This window comes from Astyanax mexicanus, chromosome 3, assembly GCF_023375975.1.
Source record: "Astyanax mexicanus isolate ESR-SI-001 chromosome 3, AstMex3_surface, whole genome shotgun sequence".
NCBI classification, from domain to species: domain Eukaryota; kingdom Metazoa; phylum Chordata; class Actinopteri; order Characiformes; family Acestrorhamphidae; genus Astyanax; species Astyanax mexicanus.
The window spans coordinates 16,743,759-16,767,445 of NC_064410.1; the positions used below are offsets into that span (position 1 = coordinate 16,743,759).

The 23,687-nt window shown below is 38.2% G+C and overlaps 2 protein-coding genes across 2 annotated transcripts; both read right to left on the bottom strand.

The window, feature by feature from the left end:
• Nucleotides 1–1,078: 1,078 nt before the first annotated feature.
• tmem100a (transmembrane protein 100a) lies at nucleotides 1,079–23,687 on the bottom strand. Its single transcript, XM_022664479.2, has 3 exons — nucleotides 23,559–23,687; nucleotides 11,177–11,431; nucleotides 1,079–4,988 (listed from the first exon to the last, which is right to left on the bottom strand). The coding sequence occupies exons 2-3, from the start codon at nucleotides 11,377–11,379 to the stop codon at nucleotides 4,748–4,750; spliced, it is 444 nt and encodes a 147-aa protein (XP_022520200.1). The 5' UTR covers nucleotides 11,380–11,431; nucleotides 23,559–23,687; the 3' UTR covers nucleotides 1,079–4,747.
• Nucleotides 20,986–21,495, bottom strand: LOC125799370 (octapeptide-repeat protein T2-like). The gene has a single exon (XM_049475914.1). The coding sequence runs from the start codon at nucleotides 21,493–21,495 to the stop codon at nucleotides 20,986–20,988; it is 510 nt and encodes a 169-aa protein (XP_049331871.1).

The window sequence follows — 23,687 nt, forward strand, 5'->3', positions numbered from 1 at the left end:
GCTGCTGCTGCTGCACGCCATACATCACTCCATACACCACATACACACTCAAACTGCTGCACTGATGTGCTCCTGTAATCAGCAACCTTTCACATGACTGACCAGTGGCAGGGGGTCACAAGAGATGGGCAGCAAGAAAATATTGATTGAATTGTGATTCATTTTTTTATCATATCGAAAATATACTTTTTCCAACTGTACATTTTATTACGGAAAGTGTAAAAAAGCCTGTTTATCTGGATGATGTGCAGCAATAACTGAATAAACAGTACTATTCTATGCATGAATACGTATCTGAATAACCAGGTCTAAATATTGCCAAAAATATTAAGCAATACAAAAACAATTTTTAACTAATGTCCAGCTCTAGTCACACACTATCAAATCTTTTACCAAGACATTATAGTAGGTAACTTGCTAACAATCTTTTTCATGCCAAAACCCATCTGCATCCATTTTTTCTCAGTATACTGACAATAATCAATAATGTATTATTTGTCCTGCATTCAGCTCTAATCTTCAGTATGAACACATTAATACAGTTTAGGCTGATGGTCTCACCATTATTTAGCATTAGCTATAGCTTCTTAACTCAGCTGCAGAGGCAGCCGCTGTTCTCATTCCATGTGAAAACCTATCGATTCTATTGACATATTTAATATGATATTTTCAAGTGTGTGCTTCTACATGCTTGCAACAATAACATTTTAAGAATACAGTCGTACATTAATTCAATTGCTGTCGCTTCGGTTATTAATCAATAATTAGTTTTGGTACACATAAAAATATCAGACCTCAGATCAGATATTATCACTATTAGTAATTTTAAAGTTACAGTTTATATCTTCTTTTTTTGTTCTTTTTTTACATGACGTGAATCTGGCAGTTGTTTTTAGCTATATCATAATTTATAGGATACACAAATAATAGACCAATAGAAAAGCTATAAAAAGACTTGAAATTTTTAAAGCTGCTGTTTTACAGATACGAGGTTTTTACAGGACAGTGCCTAGTTGTTTGTATCAGTAGTATCAGTAATTTGTGATGACATAAATAAAGACTTTTAATTCTTAATGACAACTTTTATAAAAGTTTATTACAACAGTCTCGATCAACATCTTTTCACATTTCACTGATACACAACAAAATAAAGAGAACAATCACAGAAATAACTCAGAAAAATAATAATGCTGATTAAGAACAAGGTTACAAAAACCACTCTGCAATACTTTAAATAATTTGATTGAAGAAATAATTTAGTGAAAAGAATGACATTTCTCTTTCTCCTCACATGGAAAAAAGTCACTATTTTGAGATATTATGTAAAACGTGGTACTCACTATTTCTCTGGAATTTTTTCATTGTAACGTGTTAATACAACCTACGTACCATGGCTTCATGTGAGGCAGACGCCTCAAACGTTCAGTTCAAAAAGGGTGTATAAAAGACAGCGGGACAATGAGCACTAAGTCATTGTTCATTTTTCCTTCCCCTAGTTAAATTTCCTTTCAGCCCCAGCCCAAATCTCTTTCCATTAATTTGACAGAGAGAGAGAGAGAAAGAGTGAGAGAGAGAATAGGAAGCAGCAGTAGATTAATGGGGCTCTTCCTCTTGCTGGTTTGTACAGCAGTTATTTGTCTTAATTCTGATACTTTCTCCTTGGCTCCTTTCCCGGATGGCCAGATGCGAGCAATCTGCCTGACAGGCGGAGGAGAGAGAGAGAGAGAGAGAGAGGGAAGGAAGGAATTAAAAACCCCTCCTCTCCTCTTCAAAGCCGGGGCCAAGCCAGTCACAGCAAAAGAGTTTTCGTGTTGGAGGATGTGAAGGTTAGCACTATGTGACCAGACCATTTATTCAGGCTTCTCTGCCTCTGCACTGCAATGGCCAGGAGCATCTTCCTCACCTCCATATGTCTCCATACTGCCTCCACCTGAGGACTGAGGGGTGGGGACTAATTCTAGCTGATTGTGTTGAACTGGGAGCTCCAAATACTGTGTAGAACACCAGGTAGCAGACAGGGCAGTATTACTGCTTCACACTTTATCTCATACACTACAGACACTGGTAATCCTTGCCACTGTTAAATGCCCCGCCAACAAATGCATTTTTTTTTACAACTATTTCTAGGTTGGATAAGCTTTGAATAGACCACTGAAGTCTAGTCGCCATTTTCTAGTCAATGACATGTCTAGCCTAGAAACTAATAGGATTTTCAAAATAAACTGTAAAAACAAGGTTCTTGAACCCAGTAGACTTTGCTAATTAAAATTAGACATTTTAAACTTTGTTTAAATAAAACAGCAAGTACAGCCCAAAATTATGTGTATGTATTATGATTGATTATGAATTGAGCATGCCTAACAAAATAATTTAAGACAGTTTAGGACACCATGTGCAACAAGACACTGAAGAAAAGCTTTATGCAAGAAGTCTTAAAGAAGGATTACATGGTACGAGCAAAGTGACTACTGTGTAGTTTAAGAGGGTTTTATAGATGTTTTATATCAATGTAGTGAATTATGTTTACATAAGAGTTTACAGACTGTTACAGGCAAGTATTAAACGGGCAATTTAATACTTCCTAAACCTGAAACTGTAGGTTTTGGCTCATTTGTTTAAACTAGTTTGCTAGTTCCATAATAAATTCAGCAGCTGGCTGTTAGCTAGTTGGAGCATGGAGGCAAATTGTTGGCTAGCCTGGCTGGGCCGCTGCTATTGTCCGCTAAGGTCAGTCGTCGGGGTTGCTAACAACACTAGCACGCTGCTACAAGCCATGTCACAGTGGTCCCTAATGCCAATAGATGAGCTGGCAAACCAGCATGCACACTTCAAGCAACAGAATCACCTCCGTCACCCACAGCAGGTACTATTTGGGTGGAGGGGTCTCAGCACTTCAGTAATACTGTCATGGCTTGCATACTTGAATCAAAAAAATTGATTTTAAATTAATTAAGATTTCTTTGTTTGTTTATGTATATGACAATGAACTACAGCCTGCTATAGAACTTGTTTATGCCAGTTGTAGCAGTAACATTAATTATACTCATTCATCTTAAAGGTCACCTTCCGCGAAAATCCGATTTTACGACGGAAGGTAACCTTTAAAATAGAAACAGCTTAATTTTACTTACTGAAAAAAAGTGAAAACTTAGATTTATAATTGCAGAATTCTGTCAAAATGACCAAAAATGTTTTGATAGTTATAATTAAAAATTTAGTGCAACATTTTTGCAAGCTTATTAAGTAGTATTAGTTTTAGATTCTTATTAAAAATTACCAAAATGCTTCATAGGTTACACTTAAAAGCATCACAAGACACATCACTGGATCCTCAGAGTTACAAGGTTGTTTAAAACTTGTAGGATAAATATTTCTACAAGTAAGTCAATATGATTTGCATAAGTTAGACATAAGTTAACTGTGGTATCACAGTTGGATTTGTATAATTCTTTGAGGATGTTCAAAAAAGTATTAAATAAAATGTTTTATGCAATGCTGAGCAGTGCAATCTGGGGCCTACAGGGTTTGTCATAGCTTTTGACCAGCATAGCGGATGATTTAATTTGAATTTGATGGCGTAACTGATTTAACAGTTTGATTTAAGATGGTAATATTGGTGGATTAGCATGTTAAGCGCTGCTTCTCAAACTCAAAACGCTAATCCAGTTCAACAAGCAGCCTGGTCTCTGTGTTTAAGATTTTTCAAATTCACATGTGTTTTGAATTGACACTGACTTGAGTTTCCCAGGTTCTGATTACCTTGAGTGGAATTCTTTTCAAAGCTTCTCACAAACAAATGCATTGTTAATAGTTATATTGCTATTACATTTATATGGATTGTATATCCATTTTAATTATTAACCAATTAAGCAGTTATATGAATTCTTATATGCTCATAGCCATTAGCTAATAATTATCTGATTTAAGACATTGCTATAAAATAAAATGTAGTGACTATTTAAGCATGACATATCCTGCCCAGGAGCATTAAGTAATAAAAAATGTATTACTTACAAAACATTTGAGTGTTACTGCAGGATTATAACCACTAATTATTACTGATTATATCTTTAAACTCAAAAGTGGAATTAGTTATATATCAAAAAGTGTTTAATTAAAAGCTAAACATTTAGAAATACTTTTTGTTCGGCAGATAAAAAAACTCATGTTATTATTTTTGTTGTTTCTGCTTGTTAATCTTGCAGTTTACACTTTATAATAATGACCAACCAAAATGCTTCAAAATGGTCTAGAATTAATGATTTTTCTTGTTTTGAAGATGCAAACTTTTTGTGTGACACATATGTAACAATTATTAAGCAGCAGAACTCCCAGGCAGAGCACAAACAGCAAATAACAGCAGGTTTGTTCCAGTAAACAAATGATAAACAGGCTGTGCGATGCTCCCTGAGCCTTGCTTGTCTATAGGGTAGCAAGAGAAACATTGCTCCTTGTTCTCCATTACAACAGCTAAAGGCCTGCTCTCCCGGGCAGTATGCTGTATGAATGTAGGTCAAAGGTTGAGCTGGTTAGTCTCAGCCAGTTTCCAGGTTCAGTCCCATTGCATGTGTCTGCAGTCATGGTGAAGAGGTTCTATCGCAGGCAGAATGTGTGAAGGGAATCACAGTGAGGTTCTCCTACTGAAGCCTCCCCTGAGTGTCCTTACATTTCCCGTGGTCACTGGTGTACTCGTTAGCAGTGCTGTGAGGACAAATGTGTCTTTCTGTTTGGTTGAACCGTCTCCAGGTCAGGCAAAGATGCTCCGATGGTTGGTCACCAGCACCGTCTGGCTCTCCCGCCGTCTCTCCTTCTTCCGCTCCAGCCGGACCTTCCAGCAGACGGCGCTGAGACCCAGCAGCCCCAGGCCGGCTGATAGCAACACCAGCCCAAAGTAGGAGATTGTGGAGCCATGAGAGTTGAAGCTGTAGGCCACGGCTGTCACCACGATGCCAGCAATGAGGACCACCAGACCAAACGGCACTGTGCACCTGCAGAAGAAGCAGATTTCACTTGTGTTTTTGTATAATATTAGGAGCGTAAATATAACGTCATTGTACATTTCCAATTGTGACAAATGTATATATCCTAACTGCAGATCCCGTAACCCGGTGCTCCTTTCTGTAATATCACAGTTCACCACAGCAGGTTATAAGGTAATACCACCAGCAAATTGGTTTAGTTCATTTTATTCCTGTAAATAATTGGCATATCTTGGCAATACCCTGAAATTCCACAAATCATGGGACATACACTAGTATTATGGCCCCTGGCTTTTGCCAAATGGTAGAGGAGGTGGGGTCTGCATACTTTTCCGAAATACCTTAGTCAGCAATCAGAAACACTATTATAATTTTACTTCTTTTGAGCTTCTTTATACTAGTATAATTAATCCAGTTACAAAAAAGAATGAATTTTCCTTAATTAATATCTACAGACCACCAGGACCCTATTTAGAATTTTTGAAATAATTTAGTGATTTTGTCTTAGCAGTATGTAGTGATAAAGTGATTATAGTAGGAGAAAAGTTGGATGATCCATTAAAAAAGGCATTCACATCAATTTTAGACTCAGTTGGTATTGTTTAAAATATAACAGGACCTACTCATTACTGTAATCATACTCTGGATTTAGTTTTGACCCTGGGTGTTAGCATAAATAACCTGAATATTTGTTCTCAAACCTCCACAATTACAGATCATTACCTTATTTCATTTAAATTCCATCTCAGTCATAAAAGTTAAACACAAAAAGGAGAGACAGAAAAAGTTCGCACCGTGGTACAATGATCAAACTCGAACCTTAAAGCAGTTAGTTCGAAATTTAGAGCGTAAATATCGATCAACTGAACTGGCAGTGTTTTACTCTGTGTGGAAAGACAGTCTTGTTAAATATAGAAAAGAACTTAATAAAGCCCGCTCAGCATATCTCACAGATCGAGATTAATAAAAATAATCCTAGAGCTCTCTTTAGTGTTATTTCCAAACTGACTAAAAACCAGGCAGGTACTGAACCTCAGATTCCAGCCATTCACACCAGCAACGCTTTTATGGACTTCTTCGATAGTAAAATTGAATAAAATAAAAAACAGGATAAAATTAAACAGATAAACAGCACATCCTCTCTGTCATCTGATGTGGCTGATCTAGAACAAAACCCTGTTACTGAGGTTAGGTTGGAAGTCTTTAACCCACTTCCACAGCTAGAACTAGAGAAAATGACCTCCTCTTCAAACAGCACAACCTGCACACTTGATGCTGTTCCCACAAAATTACTAAAACAGGTACTACCAGATATAATTAAACCTCTGTTAATGATAGTAAACTCATCACTTACCCTAGGCCATGTACCCAAAGCCTTTAAAACAGCTGTAATTAAACCTCTGATCAAGAAACCAAATCTGTAAAAAATGTCCATAGAATTTACGGTGAAAAACTGTCAAACCATGACAGTAAAAGACTGTAAACGCTAAAAAGGCTAAATACTGTTTCGGTAACAACAAAATACCGTAAATTCATACATCATCCAATACACTAATTTTTACACATTTTCTCTGGAAAAAATACATTATTTCCACGTAAAATTCTCTTGCACTGTGTTTATAACAGAAATTTTCCGTATTTTTGGATAACTGGTAAAACCGTAATTTCTACATTATTTTTTTGTGAATAATACATTTTTTCTTTGTTAAATATACAAGCCATTATTACATTTCCGTATTATTTAGATAACAGCCAAAACCGTAATTTCTACATTCATTTTTTGTGCATAATACATGTTTTTACATTAAAATATACAAGCCAGTATTACATTTCCGTATTTTTATTAAACAAGCAAAACTGTATTTTCTACATTCATGTTTTGTGAATAATACATGTTTTTACTGTTAAATATACAAGCCATTATTACATTTCCGTATTTTTACTCAACAGGCAAAACCGTAATTTCTACATTCATTTTTTGTGATTAATATTTTTTTTACTGTTAAATACACAAGCCATTAATAAATTTCCATATTATTTGGATAACGGCTAAAACTGTAATTTCTACATTTATTTGTCATGAATAATATTCTTTTCACCATTGAATACTGTAAAAAATGTCCGTGAAAATTACAGTGAAAAACTGTGAAATGGCAACAGAAATAAACCGTAAAGCAAGAACTAGCTTATTGTTGTAGAATAAACATTGAATTACCATAAATTAAAAAACTGACATGGCAATGGTAATAGATTGTAATATTAAAAACAGCATATTACTGTATAATCACTGAGAAAAAAATGTAAAATTTACGGTAAAATACTGGCAGCTGTGGTTGCCAGAATTTCACCGTAAAATAAACGGTTGCCAAGAATTGTACTGTAATATCTTCTACATGGCAACCGTTTATTTTACAGTAAAATTCTGGCAACCACAGCTGCCAGTATTTCACCGTAAAATAAACAGTTGCAAATGTAAGATATTACAGTTTAATTCTTGTCAACAGTAAATTTCATATTCATAAACCGTTTTGTTTACAGTATATTCTTGTGAAAAAAAGTATATTACATTGAAGGAGAAGGATATTATTAGGGCATTGTATATAATGAGTTTGTTTGCTCCTGGATTTTATTGATATCCGCAGGGTCTGAATGGGATGTAACACAGCTGTCTATGGGGCGTGGTTATGTTAATTAGATGTTTAGTTTAGAGAAGTCACCATGATGTAGTTTCATAGCGGTTTTATCCACCTGGCTGGGTTTTACACTATGAGTATATAAGTGATTTTACTCTCCGAGCACATCTCTGTGCTGTAAGTGAGCAGTAGTCCAGTTAATGAAGTGATTTTGATAAAGATCATGCTGTTTAAAACTGTATGTTGTTAACAACACACGTTTACAGCGAGAATCAAAATTATTGCACAACCACATACCAAGTGTTTTAACAAAAATTGACCATAAAATAGGACAATAAATGCTGTGGAATGGATAGTTTTTCACTTAAAAAGCAACAGGGTTACATTGTGAATTATACAGCTATACCATGAGTTTATACACAATTTCACAGTTATTTTAACAGTAACTCCTCTTTATTAGTACATTTTCAAACTGTTGTTTTTACAAGTGTTAAAATACCTTACTGTAAAGCCATATACAATATCACTGTATTTTTTACGGTAAAAAATGGCAACCACAGCTGCACAACTTTTTTTTACAAGAATATACTGTAAACAAAACGGTTTATGAATGTGAAATTTACTGTTGAAAAGAATTAAACTGTAATATCTTATACATTTACAACTGTTTATTTTACGGTGAAATACTGGCAGCTGTGGTTGCCAGAATTTTACCGTAAAATAAACAGTTGCCAAGAATTATACTGTAATATCTTTTACATGGCAACCGTTTATTTTACGGTAAAATTCTGGCAACCACAGCTGCCAGTATTTTACCGTAAATTTTACGGTGTTTTTTTTTACAGTGTACTGTCTAACTATAGACCTATTTCAAACTTACCCTTTATTTCTAAGATTTTAGAAAAAGCTGTAGCCCAACAACTTTGCTCTTACCTGCAAAGAAACCAGATCTATGAAAAATTTCAATCTGGATTTAGGCCTCATCATAGCACCGAGACAGCTTTAGTTAAAATAACAAACAATCTACTTATAGCCGCCGACCAAGGCTGTGTTTCCCTACTCGTACTTCTCGATCTGAGCGCAGCCTTTGATACAATAGATCATACTATCATTTTAGAAACATTAGAGAACATGGTCGGTGTAACAGGAACTGCCTTAGCATGGTTTAAATCATACTTAATCGATCGTTATTATAAATGATAAATATATAAATATAAGTCTTCCAGTTATACTAAGGTAAGATATGGAATTCCACAAGGCTCTATTTTAGGACCGTTATTATTTACATTATATATGCTCCCACTGGGCAAAGTTATTAGAAAACATGACGTAAAATTTCATTGTTATGCGGATGACACGCAGCTCTTCATATCAGCCAAACCTGATGACAGAGTGAGAATAAAGAAAATTGAGGATTGTGTAAAAGATGTGAAATTGTGGATGTCGCACAACTTCCTCCTATTAAATAGTGATAAAACAGAAGTTCTCCTATTAGGCCCCAAAGCTGCTAGAAATAAATTATCAGACTTAATGCTAAATCTGTCCGACTTCTCCGTCACCGTCTCCGTTCAGCAGCTAAAAACCTTGGAGTGATTATAGATTCAGATCTAGCATTCGATAAACACATATCTAATGTCACAAGAACAGCTTTTCTACACCTACGTAATATTGCCAAGCTAAGAAATGCCCTATCACTGCATGACGCAGAAAAATGAGTACATGCCTTTATTACCTCAAGGCTAGATTATTGTAATTCCCTACTGTCAGGATGTTCCAGCAGTAACTTAAATAAACTTCAGCTAGTTCAAAATGCTGCAGCCAGGGTCCTTACTAAAACGAGAAAATTTGACCATATTAGTCCAGTCCTGTCAGCACTGCACTGGCTTCCAGTCAAATTCCGCATAGACTATAAAATTCTCCTGTTAACGTATAAAGCCCTACATGGGCTCGCTCCTGATTATTTACGAGACCTCATCTCCTATTATGAACCACCACGATTACTTAGATCTCTGCTGGTTTCTTAGTAGTTCCTAAAATTCAGAGGAGCTCTGCAGGAGGAAGAGCTTTCTCTTATAAAGCGCCTCAACTCTGGAATAATCTCCCCGAATATGTTCGGGACTCAGACACAGTCTCAATCTTTAAGTCTAGACTGAAAACTTACTTGTTTAGTTTAGCTTTTGGTGATTAATATTTTTTCCTTTAGATAAGGCTGCAGATCCAGGGGTTCATGGACAGAGGGAATTGTGGTAAACTGAGATGCTGGTGCTGTTGTTCTCCCACTGCACACGGTCACTCAGGTTTGTGGACGGTGGAGTGGGTGGATGCCAGTGTTTCAGGGAGCCTCCGTGTCTATGTTACCTTCTGGCTCTCTGCCTTTAGTTAGGCTGTTTTAGTATTCAGTTCTGCCGGAGTCATTAGCCACACTCTGATAATATCTTAAATTCTCTGTTTTACATAAATCCAGTCAAAACTAATTCCATCTCTCTGCCTTCCTCCGAGTTACTGACTGCCCACCTGTCTGACCCGATACCGATGGATGTTGGACCCTCAGGCTCTGGCGTCTCCTGTCCGGCCAGACAAGAAGTTTCTGAAGTCAGCTTTTCTCCATCAGCTGCTCATCATCTATCTTATTCTCCACTACTGATTACATCCAAGCCATTAGTGGCGCTATTATTCTCCTGAATATATAAAACCTATGTGGATGTATAAAAGACTTTTTAAATTTTCATTTAAAAGCCGTTTGACCAGTGGTAGGATGGTCCGCCCTTAAATGTGAGTCTTGGTCCTCACAAGTTTTCTTCCTCCTCCTGCAGCTCTGAGGGAGTTTGTCTTTGCCTCCGCACTCACTGGGGGTTCTGTATTCTGTATTTTGTATGTTTAATGTTTTTGCCTTATTCTTTGTCCTGTAATCATGTTTCTGTAAAGCTGCTTTGTGCCAACACCAGTTGTAAAAAAGCGCTATACAAATAAATTTAATTTGATTTAATTTGAAATGCCCCAAGGAACCTAAAGAATGGTGCACTGGTTTGTGAAAATTAACATAGATGTGATCTCTGCTGAGTCGCAATTCTAGCCAGATACCGCCAGTCACTATCATTACCACATAACCACTGCACTTTCCACTACAGGTGGTAATGCCTTTTACACTGTGGCTGGAAGAATGTTAAATACCCGCACAATTTTAGAAATGGAACATCCCATCCATCTGCACCCACTACCAGACCTCACTCCAACTCCCATAATTCACCTGGCCTCATTGTTAAGATATTAATAACAGTAATAAGTGTACTAACTTTGATATAACCAAAGATGGAGAGATGTGTAAAATTAAGTTTTAAGCACAGAGTTGAGCTGCTACACAATGCAGGTGCCAGTGTTTAGACTGAGATGGACGTGAATTACACACTAAAAACAACCATAAAGAAAATCGAATTACTTTTTTTGCATATTAAAGACATAGATTTTACATTTAAAACATTTCACTCACATGTCTGGTTCTTTATAAAAATCAAAGTGGATCTTCTGTGGAAATGTTGAGAGTGCAGATTTTCAGGGGATACCTACCTGTAGCAGGAAAGCTCCGCTCCGCCCGTAGCGGCCGTCAGTTGACCCTCCGTGACCATAGGGATAGTGACTGCACTGGCTAGTGGGTCATTGTTGTTTGTTTTGTCTGTGAGGGATCTCTCAGGGGCCGTGGGTACCGTCATGGCGTCTTTAATAGGGTCCTCTGGCATTGCAGAGCCGAGATGAACAGACTGCTGAGGCATGAACCACAGGATGGTCCTCAATCGTTTAGTAGTTAACGTCTGTGCACTTACACTGTAAAAAAAACATGGTGGAGGTAGTTTCTGAGAAGCGGACTGATGAAATAACGCAGATCAACCATTGAAATTATTCAAGAATATTTTTATTACCCTCATTAAATAGCTTATTACGAAATGCTGTGCATGTTCTAAAGTATTTTGTAATAGTTTATGTGGTCATGATGATAAAACAGAACAGCAAGGGGTATATATTTGCTTATACTGCACAATATAATCCCTAGGGAAGTAATGATAATAATTAATTACTAGGGGTGTGACGAGACCTCGCGGGAAGAAAAAACAGTTTAGTGTGGACTTTTTAAGAGGGATCTGGCAACACAGTAATGATACAGCGAGTTGCTGAGCAGTGAGAGCAGCTCTCAGCAGAAGAGGAAAATTCGGGCATTTGCATAGAACAGAGGTCACTAATGGGCGGACCGCGGTCCAGACCCAAATGTTTTCCAATGCACACCCAAACCTACTGAGAAGGATTTAATTGTATACACGCTTTGCGGCGCAGTAAACTCACAGACCAATCACGTGTGGGGTAAGATCACAAAATGCTCTCTTCAGTCAATCAGATCTGTGCAGACGTTTTAAGGAAAAAAAAAATAAACACACTGCTCCTCACGCGGGACCGAACCCGTGTTGTCAGGGTTGCAGTCCCGCTGCTCTGGCTGTTGAATTGGGAAGCGGCCGTGAAAAAAAAACTTTATAAGGAGATAGGGAGCCCGAGAACGGGCGGGAAAAACGAGAACGGGCGGAAACTAAAGTCACGCCGAGCGTGCGCGATATAGCGCTTAATCATATCACAAGTTAACAATCAGTCCGGACCTTGGCCTGTCGAAATTTTCTCTGGAACATACTGAATTCTAATTAAATACCCCTGACATAGAAGATGCTACTTTTAAGTTGTATGTCTGGCTGCATTTTGGCTCCAGTGGAAACCATATGTAAATACTGTAAGTAAATCGTACACGTGACTGTTTCATAGGCAGTTTTACTAATCCCTTAGCTCTGTACTGTATTTTAAAAAATGTTCTGTCTCTGTTTGCACTTCAAGCATAGTCTTATTATGACTGTTAAATTATAGTTAAATATATGATAGTTAGTAAATTACAAGAGATTTAGGAGAAAAAAAACACAAACCATAGGCTTAATATGACTGGTTGTGGTTTGCAGTTATTGTTTGCACTATGTAAGAACTCGAAAACTTATTTGTATTTTTTATTTTTACTTATTCTTATTTCTATTTCTTATAGAATCAACGTGTGAGAGAAACTGTCAAGTTTGTGTTATATGATTTTGTCAAACTAATTTTCAAGCCATTTTTCATTGTTGACATTTTCTTTAAAATGTTATTTTTAAATCTCCTCTCGTCTCGTCTCGTGATATTAGTGTCTCGTCACACCCCTATTAATTACTACAGGCTGCATTAACTACCACAGGTGGCAGGCAATATATGGCACATACACAAATTTACCAACACAAATCCTTATCTAATTCACCAAAAGTTGAAATAAGAAACTAAACACCACAGTATTGATGAAATACTTTTTTTTTTCAAGGTGAGAACAATAAGAGATGAGTGTGATGAGTATCTATAAATTGCAGATAGGAAAAAAGGAGGATACCATGCTAACCATAGCAATACTGCTATACCACTACAGTTCCCACAATACCATACAAACCATACACTGTCAATAGCAGTCAATGTAAAAAAAGGTTTGATTCCATGTATGTCATGGACGAATATGAAAGGGCAGGAAAAAAATAAATCACAAAGTCACGCAAAGAAAACTAAACTAAGAAAACTAGTAATCAAGAAACATAGAGAATACCAATATGATTTACAAAGCAGACAAACCTGCCACGAGCACAGACAGCATACAAAAGTCTAGATGAGAAACTCTGAAACAAAGGGGTTTATATACACAAAGAGAGTGAGAAACACCTGGAACCGGTAACGAGGGGTGGGGTAACAAACAAGACAGGTGGAAACACTAATTACTAGGGGCGGAGCTTAATATTAGTATCATTTTGAAAAAAAATATAAAGAACCACTGTCAGATTACACTATGTCAAAAGAATAAAGATGTAATGTTTTAGCATTATAGACAGTGCATACAACGAGTAGGCCTCACCTTTAAAATATATATATAAATTGAAGGAGCAGCTAAGATTAAAACAGCTAAAGCTAGCCTACTAACAGTGCAGTAAGTGTAGGGGGCCTACATCACAAGTTTTCCTAAGCAACTCCTATGATATGATTTTGCAGGATGATTAAGGACCAGTGGTGGCTTCTGCCAAACCTCTCAGGTTATGATAATGGCTAAAGTGACCTGTTCAATCTGCAAATTAACAGCTATCTAACTGCACACTCTGCAAACCTCACTGTGCAAATTCATTAGCTGGATAATATCAAACACCTGTGGCTAGTATTATACACCTGTAGTCACCTCATGCTGCATAAAATTTTGGTCTTTTGGTCTGGGCAGTGATTTGTGGCCCCTTTTGCACCTGCTGTTTTGGTTCGAACTCAAACTGAAAAGTACAAAGTCTGAACCAAACAAGGCAGGTGTGAAAGAACCCTAAGCAACATACTGTACAGTATTTGTGTACGGCTATATCCAGAAGTTATAAATGCCTTCTTGATTAAAATGTTCAACAATGACTGAACAAGCAACTGTGCTCAACAAAAAACATCACCCCACATAACTGAATGTAGAGAGAGACCAACTTTACCATCAACCGTATAATCATTATTTCAGTCTTTATCACACATAATATTATTTTATGTGCAGCAGGTACAAAATAAAGACTGGCATCATGTCTGATGTGCAATAAATAAAAGACAAGCAACTAAAACAGAAATCACAATTCAAACATATAGCCCTAAGCAGCAATGTTGTGGGTTCAAAAAAATTTAGCAGACTAAGAGTCAGAGCTACAAAAACTTGGTAGACTAGAGGTGGCAATAATTACTTTTTTACACACCATAAACCAAGCTTCTTCTTTCTGAAAATCTTTTTGTATTTTTTAAACATTTTTTTGCACACACAATGACGCACTACAATAGGGTCTAAAACAATGGTAGAATCGATGACAATAATAATACAATTAAGTAGAAATGCAAAAAGATATATAAAACAAGCTATAACTTATATAGTAGTATGAAAATAGAACAGAATGGTGTGATTTGAAGTTTCAGTACACCTTAGTTACAGATTAAAACTCAGAGTTTGTATAGTAGATGGTGCTTACCAAAACTCTATGGGGTAAAAATCTACAGATAAGTTAAAAAAGCTATTTTTAAACAATTAACATTGATTAATAAACAATAAAATTTCTTAATAAACTTATTACATATTTACATATTAGTCTTTAACACTATACTAAAAAGGCTGCTCAATTATGTCAAAATATCACACTTTGAATAAAATATATATGAATTTCCCCCAGATTAGTCCAACTTTAGTTGCTCTCAAATTGTTGTTTTTGTTCTTTTCTTGTTTTTTTTTTTTTGTTATTTGTTTGTTTGGTTTCTTCGCCAGACGCAGTTTATTTACTTTGGTTTTTTTTAAATATTACTTTATGTTTGTTCAATATTTCGTTGATCTTTTGGAATTCGTTAGATTTTATTTCTTTTAGCATTTTGAGCTTAATTTAGTTGGTTATTTTCATATTTCATGTCTATTTTTTCTGTTTTTATTAAATGTTGTTGTTAGCTTATTAGTTCTACCTTGTTGCTGCCTTCTCTGTTATTTAGCATACAGAAGGTCTCACTGGTCTTTTTTTAATGATGTTGAGAGCTCATTCACATGTTTGAGTTCTACGTCACGTCACAGACCATTTTCCACAGCCGAACCCGACAGCGCACCAGGAATCTAAACTCTAGTATGCAGAACTATATTATTATTGTTATTCATTTTCCATTCTTTTAAACAGCAAGATTCAGCGGGGGAAACAGGAGATGAAGAATAAACTCCACTCAGCTATTAGTCCATTTGAGAAGCAGCTGTAACTTTACCTGGAAGTAACTCATACACCAGAACACCCCACGCGGCAGGATAAACTAATAAATCTGATAATTTCTGTGAAAATTAGTGCAACCTGTAGAGTTTATTGAGTTTTTGCTAAATGGTCTCCTCAGTGAGAATCCCCACCCCATAACCAATCAGTGAGCTCCAACTGCTTACCCCTCCCACTGCTCTTTCATTGTGGATGCGCAAAATGTCTTAAATGTCCCGTTTTTCAAAGTACAGATTAGGGTTGTGATATCGTCCATCGTCATTTATGACCCAACATCATCCATCGCGATGCCACGCCCACTTTTTTGTTTTTCCAGAAACATGCACTGACCTTCTTTAGTGTCTCCTTCACCTAAAACTTTAGCAGGGATTGTAAGGAAAAAGATCAAATCAAGTATATAACTTAAATGAATTAGAGTCAGGGATGAAAATTAAAATACCCTACTGCTACAAATAGTGATGGGACGATACACTTTTTTTCAGCTCCGATCCGATATAAAACTGATATAAGATTGGCGATACCGATACAAATACCGATACTTTTAGTTTATTAATAGTACTATGATTAAGGTTAAATAATGAGGCTGAAACAGACCACACAGCCCTTTTAAGAGTATCCACAGGTGCATTTAATGTAAATGCATTCAAAAGTCATTTATTTGACACACTTCATATGCAATTACACAATAGTTTCCTTTCAAATAAAATGTTTGAAATTTTATTAAATATAAAAAAAGTAAAATATTAAATACGTTAAATATTAAATTCAGGGCATTTTTTGCAACGGTTGTGCAGGAGACTTTTATTTTGACAGGTAGCGTAGAGGATTAGCTGCAATAGCTAACGGCTAACTGGCGATGCTAACTGTATTTCCGAGCTAAATTAATCACTGTTTTTTAATAACAGATTGATTTCTTAGTGCTGGTTAGGGTTGGTAGGATCTGTGGTTTGATATTAGATGTGGATTATGGCTGTAGTTCACTTAAGATAGTTATTTATTACATTCACAATGCCGGAATGATTTTGATCTTAATGGAGATGGCTAACGGCTAAGTGGCAACGCTAACTGTATTTCCGAACTAAATTAATGACTGTTTTTTAATAACAGATGGGTGTGTTTGTGCTGGTTAGTGTTTGTAGATGCTGTGGTTTTATAGGATATGTGGATTATGAATATAGTTTACTCCAGTCTGTAGTTATAATACCTTCACAACACCGGAATGCAGCTGCTGTCAGTTCAGTGCTAGCTAGGCTAACAGACTGCTGGTGTTAATCTGTTTACCTCTCAGACGCTGACTTTACGTGTACCGTTCTGCTGTACAGCGTTTCCAAAGTGAAAACTCTCCAGATAATGGACTTTTTTTGTAGATAAACAGCTAAAGTTACTCAGTCAGCCGCAGACTGAAGCTGCTGGGGGTTCAGGGTAAACTGTTAAACTGGAATCCTGATCAGGGATGCGTTTTGTATTAACGTTATGGCGGGTTTATTGTTCAGCTCAAGCTTTGGACTGGAATATGGATCGGTAAGTGGATCGGCAGTGCCCGCCCGATATCCGATTCGTCAGATTACGTCAATATCGGCCCCGATACCGATATTGTATCGGATCGGTCCCATCTCTAGCTACAAATATGCCTACTTGGCATATTATTCTATTATTTATTATTATTCTATTATTAGGATATTATTATTTATATCTAGGTAGGGTTGCAACGGTATGAGATTTTCATGGTATGATAACCGTCTCAGAAAATACCGCGGTATCACGGTTATCACGGTATCACAGTTTGTTACATATATTATTAAACTGACCCTTAAAATGACAACAAAGGTTTTTTGTTCAATTAACTATTTATTGTAGAAACCTGGAACAATTATAATTTAATGTCTCCTTAAAAAAAATAAACTGTACACCATCAGGTGAAGGAAATTAGTTTTTTCCACTACTCTTAAGGGCATTAAGAGTGTATATAAAATATATATATATATATATATAGGGGTGGGGCATCTCCCTTGGGAGGGGTTATGCAGAGAGGGTGGGCACCACTCTGGATCTGCCATCTGGGAGACACACAGCTGGGTTGGTGGCCTTTGGCTATTTGAGCTCTGTGGGGTTTGGTTTTATCTCTCCTAGTCTTGTTAAAGGCTGTAAGTGAGTGGCAAGCCGGTTCAATAAAGGAGCTGTTGAGCATTCAGCATGAGTCTCACGGGTCTTCCTTCCTCTTCCACGCCACAATATATATATATATACAAACACACACACATGTTACACACATTACATGTCCTCTAAGTAAAGTAAAGATTCTGTATTTAAAATATTCAGTACAATTATTTAAGTTTAAATTATTTAATATCTGATAAACTGAGCCTGGGTCAGTGTCTGATCAACAACTGTTGTAAACGTCCGTTTTACTGCCAAGTTGGTAAATAACCAGATACTGCAGAAAGAGGGGATTTATTTCTGACATGATCCTCACAATAGAGATTTCTATTTTAAGGCTTTCACACCGAGTCTGGTTTTAACATATGAAAAACAGGCACGTCAGAATTTGAAAATGAACGCATGTAAATGAATGGCGTCTTTCACATCCAGTCCGGCCAGGACCTTTACACGGACACGTGAATCCATCGTAGCACGCACTTCACGCCTGTACCTCCGTGCCCAAATTTTGGATAACTCAGCGCTTTTGCGGGCGCTTAACGCATTGGTTGTGCACGACTACAAAGAGGTTTTATTTAGGTTCAGAGTAAAATTATAAACTAAACACATACTTTGCGCTGCACAGCGGGGTGGTGTTCTCGGAGATGGGAGAACAGGTTTGACGTATGTTCACCTTTAGCTGTGACTTTAAGGCCACATTGATTACAAATCGGATAACCATCCTCGGGTGCGTTCGGCGGGTCTCCGAAATAGTCCCACACTGCTGATTTTAGTTTAGCCTTTTTTTAGGCGGACGGAGATTTGTTTAGTCTGATGCACTTTCTGCTGTTCTCACCGCTGTGTGCTGAGCAGCTGAAGCGGAGCAGAGTTGCGCATGCGCGGGTGAGTTTCTCCGCTGGCTGGCCTTTTACCGGTAATAAGCAAACACACACGGTATGATAACCGTGCATTTTAATACCATGGTATACCGTGAAACCGGTTACCGCTGCAACCCTATATCTAGGTTATAGCTTGTCTTCATTATTTTTCTACATGTCTGTATTAATTTTAAACATTTCATGTTATTCACGCAAATAGAATAAGCCTGCTCGTTGTGTCGGGAAACTTGCTCATTGTCAGCCAGTGTTGGGCACGTTACTTTGAAAAAGTAGTTAGTTATATTTACTAGTTACTTTTCCAAAAAAGAGTTACTAACGGAGTTACTCCACTATAAAAGTAAGTAGTAACCAGTTAAAGTAACAATTGACTTACTTTTTCACTCGCCCCTTAAAAAATGTACAAAAGAAAATAAATTATGTAATTTCTATTATTATTACAAAAATAACAAACGAAAATAAACCCAAAATGTTGACAAAAATATAATCTAACAAATTTCAAAACATAGAAATGAAAAACGTTAAAATGGTATTAATATAACATAATATAATATAACAGCTGGATCAAACAGTCATAAGGAAAGCGAGGGCAGTGTTGCGATAAAAAAAAAAAACGTTTTAATAAATAAGGTCCTATGAAGTGTAGTTAAATGTATGGTATTAAATGGTATTAAATTCACACATTTATTGATATTCAATCAAGAGAAATCAGGTAAAATGTGCCGCGCTACGCTCTCTCTCTCTCAGCGCAAGGCTATAAATAGTATAACAACTCAGTTTAGTTAAATAAATTAAGATGAGTGAGGACCTGTAAATTTAATCAAATATTGTCAAATATAAAGGATAGGTTGAGGTTTTGGTGAGCTGTTTGAATTATTTGAAACCCCCCCGGCAACGATATCATCGTCCATCATGATGTTTAGCTGTAAACATCGTCATCTGCCAATTAAGGTGACATCGCCCAACCCTATTACAGATTTGGCACGGCACGTGGTTAATATACCGTCACTATTTTACAATACCGTCACCATATTTAAATACCGTGGTATACCGAAATACCATCGTATCGGCCAACCCTTGGTTTTAGATTCAATTCACAATGCTGAGTTCATGATTCGATTTTCTTATAACAGATGTGAATCAAGAAAATCCTTTATTATTTATTTTAAGTGTAAAATATGTAAATATAGTGGTGTAATGATGCACTCTCTGTTCCCGCTCCATCTCTGCTCCACTCCCTTTCTCTTTCCACTCCTCCTCCACTACCTATCACTCTTTACTCCCGCTCCGTCTATGCTCTCACTCGCTTCCCACTCCATTTCCAATCCCTCTCTGCCTCCACTCTGATCCCCGCTCCCTCTTTATTCCCTCTCCGCTGCCGCTCCCTCTCTGCTCCCACTCTTTCTACACTCCCTTTCCAATGGCTCTCTGCTTTCTCTCCACACCCTCTCTGTTTCTACTCCATCTCCACTCCTTCTTTATGTCAACTCCCTCTCTGCTCCATTTTTATTGCCTCTCTGCTCCCTCTCCCTCTCTGCTCCCTGCTGCCTCTCAATTTCCTCTCTGCTCCCTTTACACTCCTTCTCTGATGCCTCTCCCTTTCTGCTTCCTTGCCGCTCCTCACTCCCTCTCCATTCCCTGTCCGCTTCTTCTCTGCTCCTCGCTCCCTCTCCGTTTCCTCTGCCTCAGCGCTCCCTCTCCACTTCTGCTTCATCTCTGCTCCCTTTTGCTGTCCACTCCCTCTTTCTCTCCACTCCCAGTGAACTCCCTCTCTGCTCTCTCTCCACTTTCTCTCTGCTCCCCACACTCTCTATTCACTTTCCACATTTCCACTTTGCTCCCTCTCCATCTCTGTTCCCACTCCATCTTTACTCCTTCATCCTGTCCACTCCCTCACCGCTCCCACTCTGCTTCCTCTCCATTGCCTCTCTGCTCCCTCTCCCTCTCTGCTCCTCACTCCCTCTCCATTCTGTTTCTGCTCTCGCTCTGCTCCCTCTCTCTTCTCCAGCTCAGCTTCCTCTCCACTTTTGCTCCATCTCTGCTCCCTGTTGCTGTCCACTCCCTCTTCCTCTGCTCCGAGTAAACTCCCTCTCCGATTCCTCTTAATTTCCTCTCTGCTACCTCTGCCTCTTTGCTCCTTCTCTGCATCCCGCTTCCTCTCCTTCTCCATTTCCTCTCCTCTTGCTCTTTTCTCCCAACTCCATTTCCTCTCTGCTCCGACTCTGCTCCATTTCCTTCTCTGGTCTATTCCACTCCTTCTCCACTCTCTATCACTCTCAGCACCCACTCTCACCTCTCACTCTGCTCCCCGCTCCGCCTCCTCTCCCTCTCTGCTTCCTCTCTGCTCCCCGCTTCCTCTCCATTCCCTCTCTGCCCCCTCTCCGTTCCGCTTTGCTCCCTCTCTGCTCCCCTTTCCCTCTACAATCTCTCTATTTCAATCCTTCTCCACTCTCTATCACTCTCAGCTCCCGCTCCCTTTCTGCTCCCACTCCCGTTCCAATCGCTCTCACCCTCTCCCTCTCTGCTCCCCGCTCCGCCTCCTCTCCCTCTCTGCTCCCCGCTCCCTCTCCATTCCCTCTCTGCTCCCTCGCCCTCTCTGCTCCCTTCCCCTCTCTGCCTCCTTCCCCTCTCTGCTCCGTCCCCCTTTCGCTCCCTCTCCATTCTCTCCCCCTCTCTGCTCCCTCTCCCTTTCTGCTCCCACTCCCGTTCCAATCGCTCTCACCCTCTCCCTCTCTGCTCCCCGCTCCGCCTCCTCTCCCTCTCTGCTCCCCGCTCCCTCTCCATTCCCTCTCTGCTCCCTCGCCCTCTCTGCTCCCTTCCCCTCTCTGCCTCCTTCCCCTCTCTGCTCCGTCCCCCTTTCGCTCCCTCTCCATTCTCTCCCCCTCTCTGCTCCCTCTCCGCTCCCTCTCCCTCTGCTCCCGCTAAGCTCCCTCTCCAATTCCTCTATCTCTCTGCTTCCTCTCTGCTCCCTCTCCCTCTCTGCTCCCGCTGCGCTCCCTCTCCAATTTCTCTCCATCTCTGCTTCCTCTCTGCTCCCTCTCCCTCTTCACTGCCTCTCCATCTTCACCTCCTCCCCACTCTCTCTCTGCTCCCTTTCCACTGCCTCTCGTCCACTATTGCTCTGGCTTTGTCATATTTTTCCATTGCGATACATCGTGTCAAGAGGCATAGATACACCCCAGTCACACTCTACATCCGTCACTCACTCACTATGCACAAGCAGATATACAATATCCTGATTTGTAGCCATCAGGGAGCCACTATCAATATGCATGAAAACCATGGGGGTAAGTGCACGCTTTCCCAGAACCTATACACTGCAGTATGAGAGCCTATCAGAGCAATCTGGGCGATTTTCAATCTTAAATCGAATATTAAATCAACCAAAAGCGGAAGACAACTCAACGCTCATGTATAGGATGCAAACAATTCAACACTTGCACAACAGTAACAGTGATCCTGCCATATCATGAAGTATAAAACAGATTTTTTTACAATAAAAAGACACAATACAGGCTTATAATAACACCAAAATTAAAATTACTATCATAATGTGAAATCATCTGTGTCATAATATGATCTATTACATATAATAAACTGAAAATAAAATTAACAACACAGATAAAAGTATTGGAACATTTGTTTACAATTGTTTTTCCAAAACCAATGGTGTTAAAAAAGAGTTTATCCTGCTTTTGTTTGAGTAAAAGTCTGCCCAGGGAAGCTTTTCTACTAGATTCTTAAACTTTGCTGTGATGATTTGATTGCATTCAGTGACAAGAGCATTAGCAAGGTCAGGACTCATCTTAATTCTGGATGAAGCACCATCATTCCAGAGAACATAAGTGCACTAAAACCCTTTTCATTTTATACCCATGCCTGGCATTAGGCATAGTTCAATGTTTATCTGTTTTTAGAAAAGATGTCTGCAAACATTTGCGTGTCGTGTTTTTGGTGTTGTGTGGACCCAGGATATCAATTTGCAATAAAAAATAAATCAAGCTGAGTGCAAAACTCAATATTATGATATGACAATATCATTTTGAATTTTAGTTAGAATAAAAGTCACATATCCGTCAGACATCAAGCTCCAAAGTTAGACTGTAGATATTTAATTTAGGTATTTTAACGTTTTTTACATTACATTTGCTACAGTTACAGGTAGTCAGCATACCTAATGAAATAAGAACAGCCTAAATGTTGATATTTTACATCAATATGACACTGAATGACGCGTGAGATGTTTTGAAGATTTTTGTCATATTTTTGTCCTCCAACACAGGATTGATATCAAAATGCAAACTTAGTTTACTAAAAACCATATTTTCCAAACAGACAACAATCATCAATGATTTTTGCGCTACAATCATTAGCAGACGTTTGGCCGACGTTGAATTTTAGTCACCATGACTACTATCTTACCTTGACATAATTATTTAAACGTTAGTATTAGATATGTCCCTGACGCTGAGTTTTGGTCACCCCAATTTACGACCTACATTTCTGTAGATCAGAGCGTCTACAGACCTGCATAGCGGTGTTTATTCGGTACCGGGTGTCGACATGTGCTACACGTCGAAATGGGCTTCTCAAAACAAGTGCGCATGCGCGGACCCAAATGTATTTTATATTCCCATGTTTTGTGGTAGTTCTACTGAATTTTAGGTGGTGCATATTCAACAACCTTAATCCCTCCTCTGTCATTATGTATTTTTTTTTGTAGAATGGAGTGTAAATGGCAGTAAATAATAATAATAATAATAATAATAATAATAATAACAAGTAATAATCGAGCAATGTAATACAAATACAAAATATAATCACGCCTATTCCCTTTTAACTGTATCCTTATATATTAATTAATTCTTTTAAAATATGGTGCTTTTCTGGGATTTTTACCTTTAAATATACACTAGGGTAGCACAGTTTGACAGGGTAGCACAAATCGACAGAACACCGGTTACAGAGCTCAAGAAAACAACTTCTAACAAACGGAACCGCGAGCGAGAGGACAGAGGTGGGTAACAGACTCCTAAGAGAGTGTTGGTTCCAATGTGTGTGTGTGTGTGTGTCATTTACCTGCTCAGCGTTTTCAGCTCCTCTCAGGAAGTCTCCATCCTGATCTTCACTTACTTCTGAACTGAACTGTGGAGAAACTTGAAGTCCCCTCATAAAGAGAAAGAAAGAGAGAGAGAGGGAGAGAGGGGG

Excerpts from the sequence above, each read along its gene's own strand:
- tmem100a (XM_022664479.2), bottom strand. The coding sequence starts at position 11,379 with ATGCCTCAGCAGTCTGTTCATCTCGGCTCTGCAATGCCAGAGGACCCT. Across the intron at positions 4,989-11,176 it reads GCGGAGCTTTCCTGCTACAG|GTGCACAGTGCCGTTTGGTC; the intron begins GTAGGTATCCCC and ends CTTCTTCTGCAG.
- LOC125799370 (XM_049475914.1), bottom strand. The coding sequence starts at position 21,495 with ATGGAGAGAAATTGGAGAGGGAGCGCAGCGGGAGCAGAGAGGGAGAGG.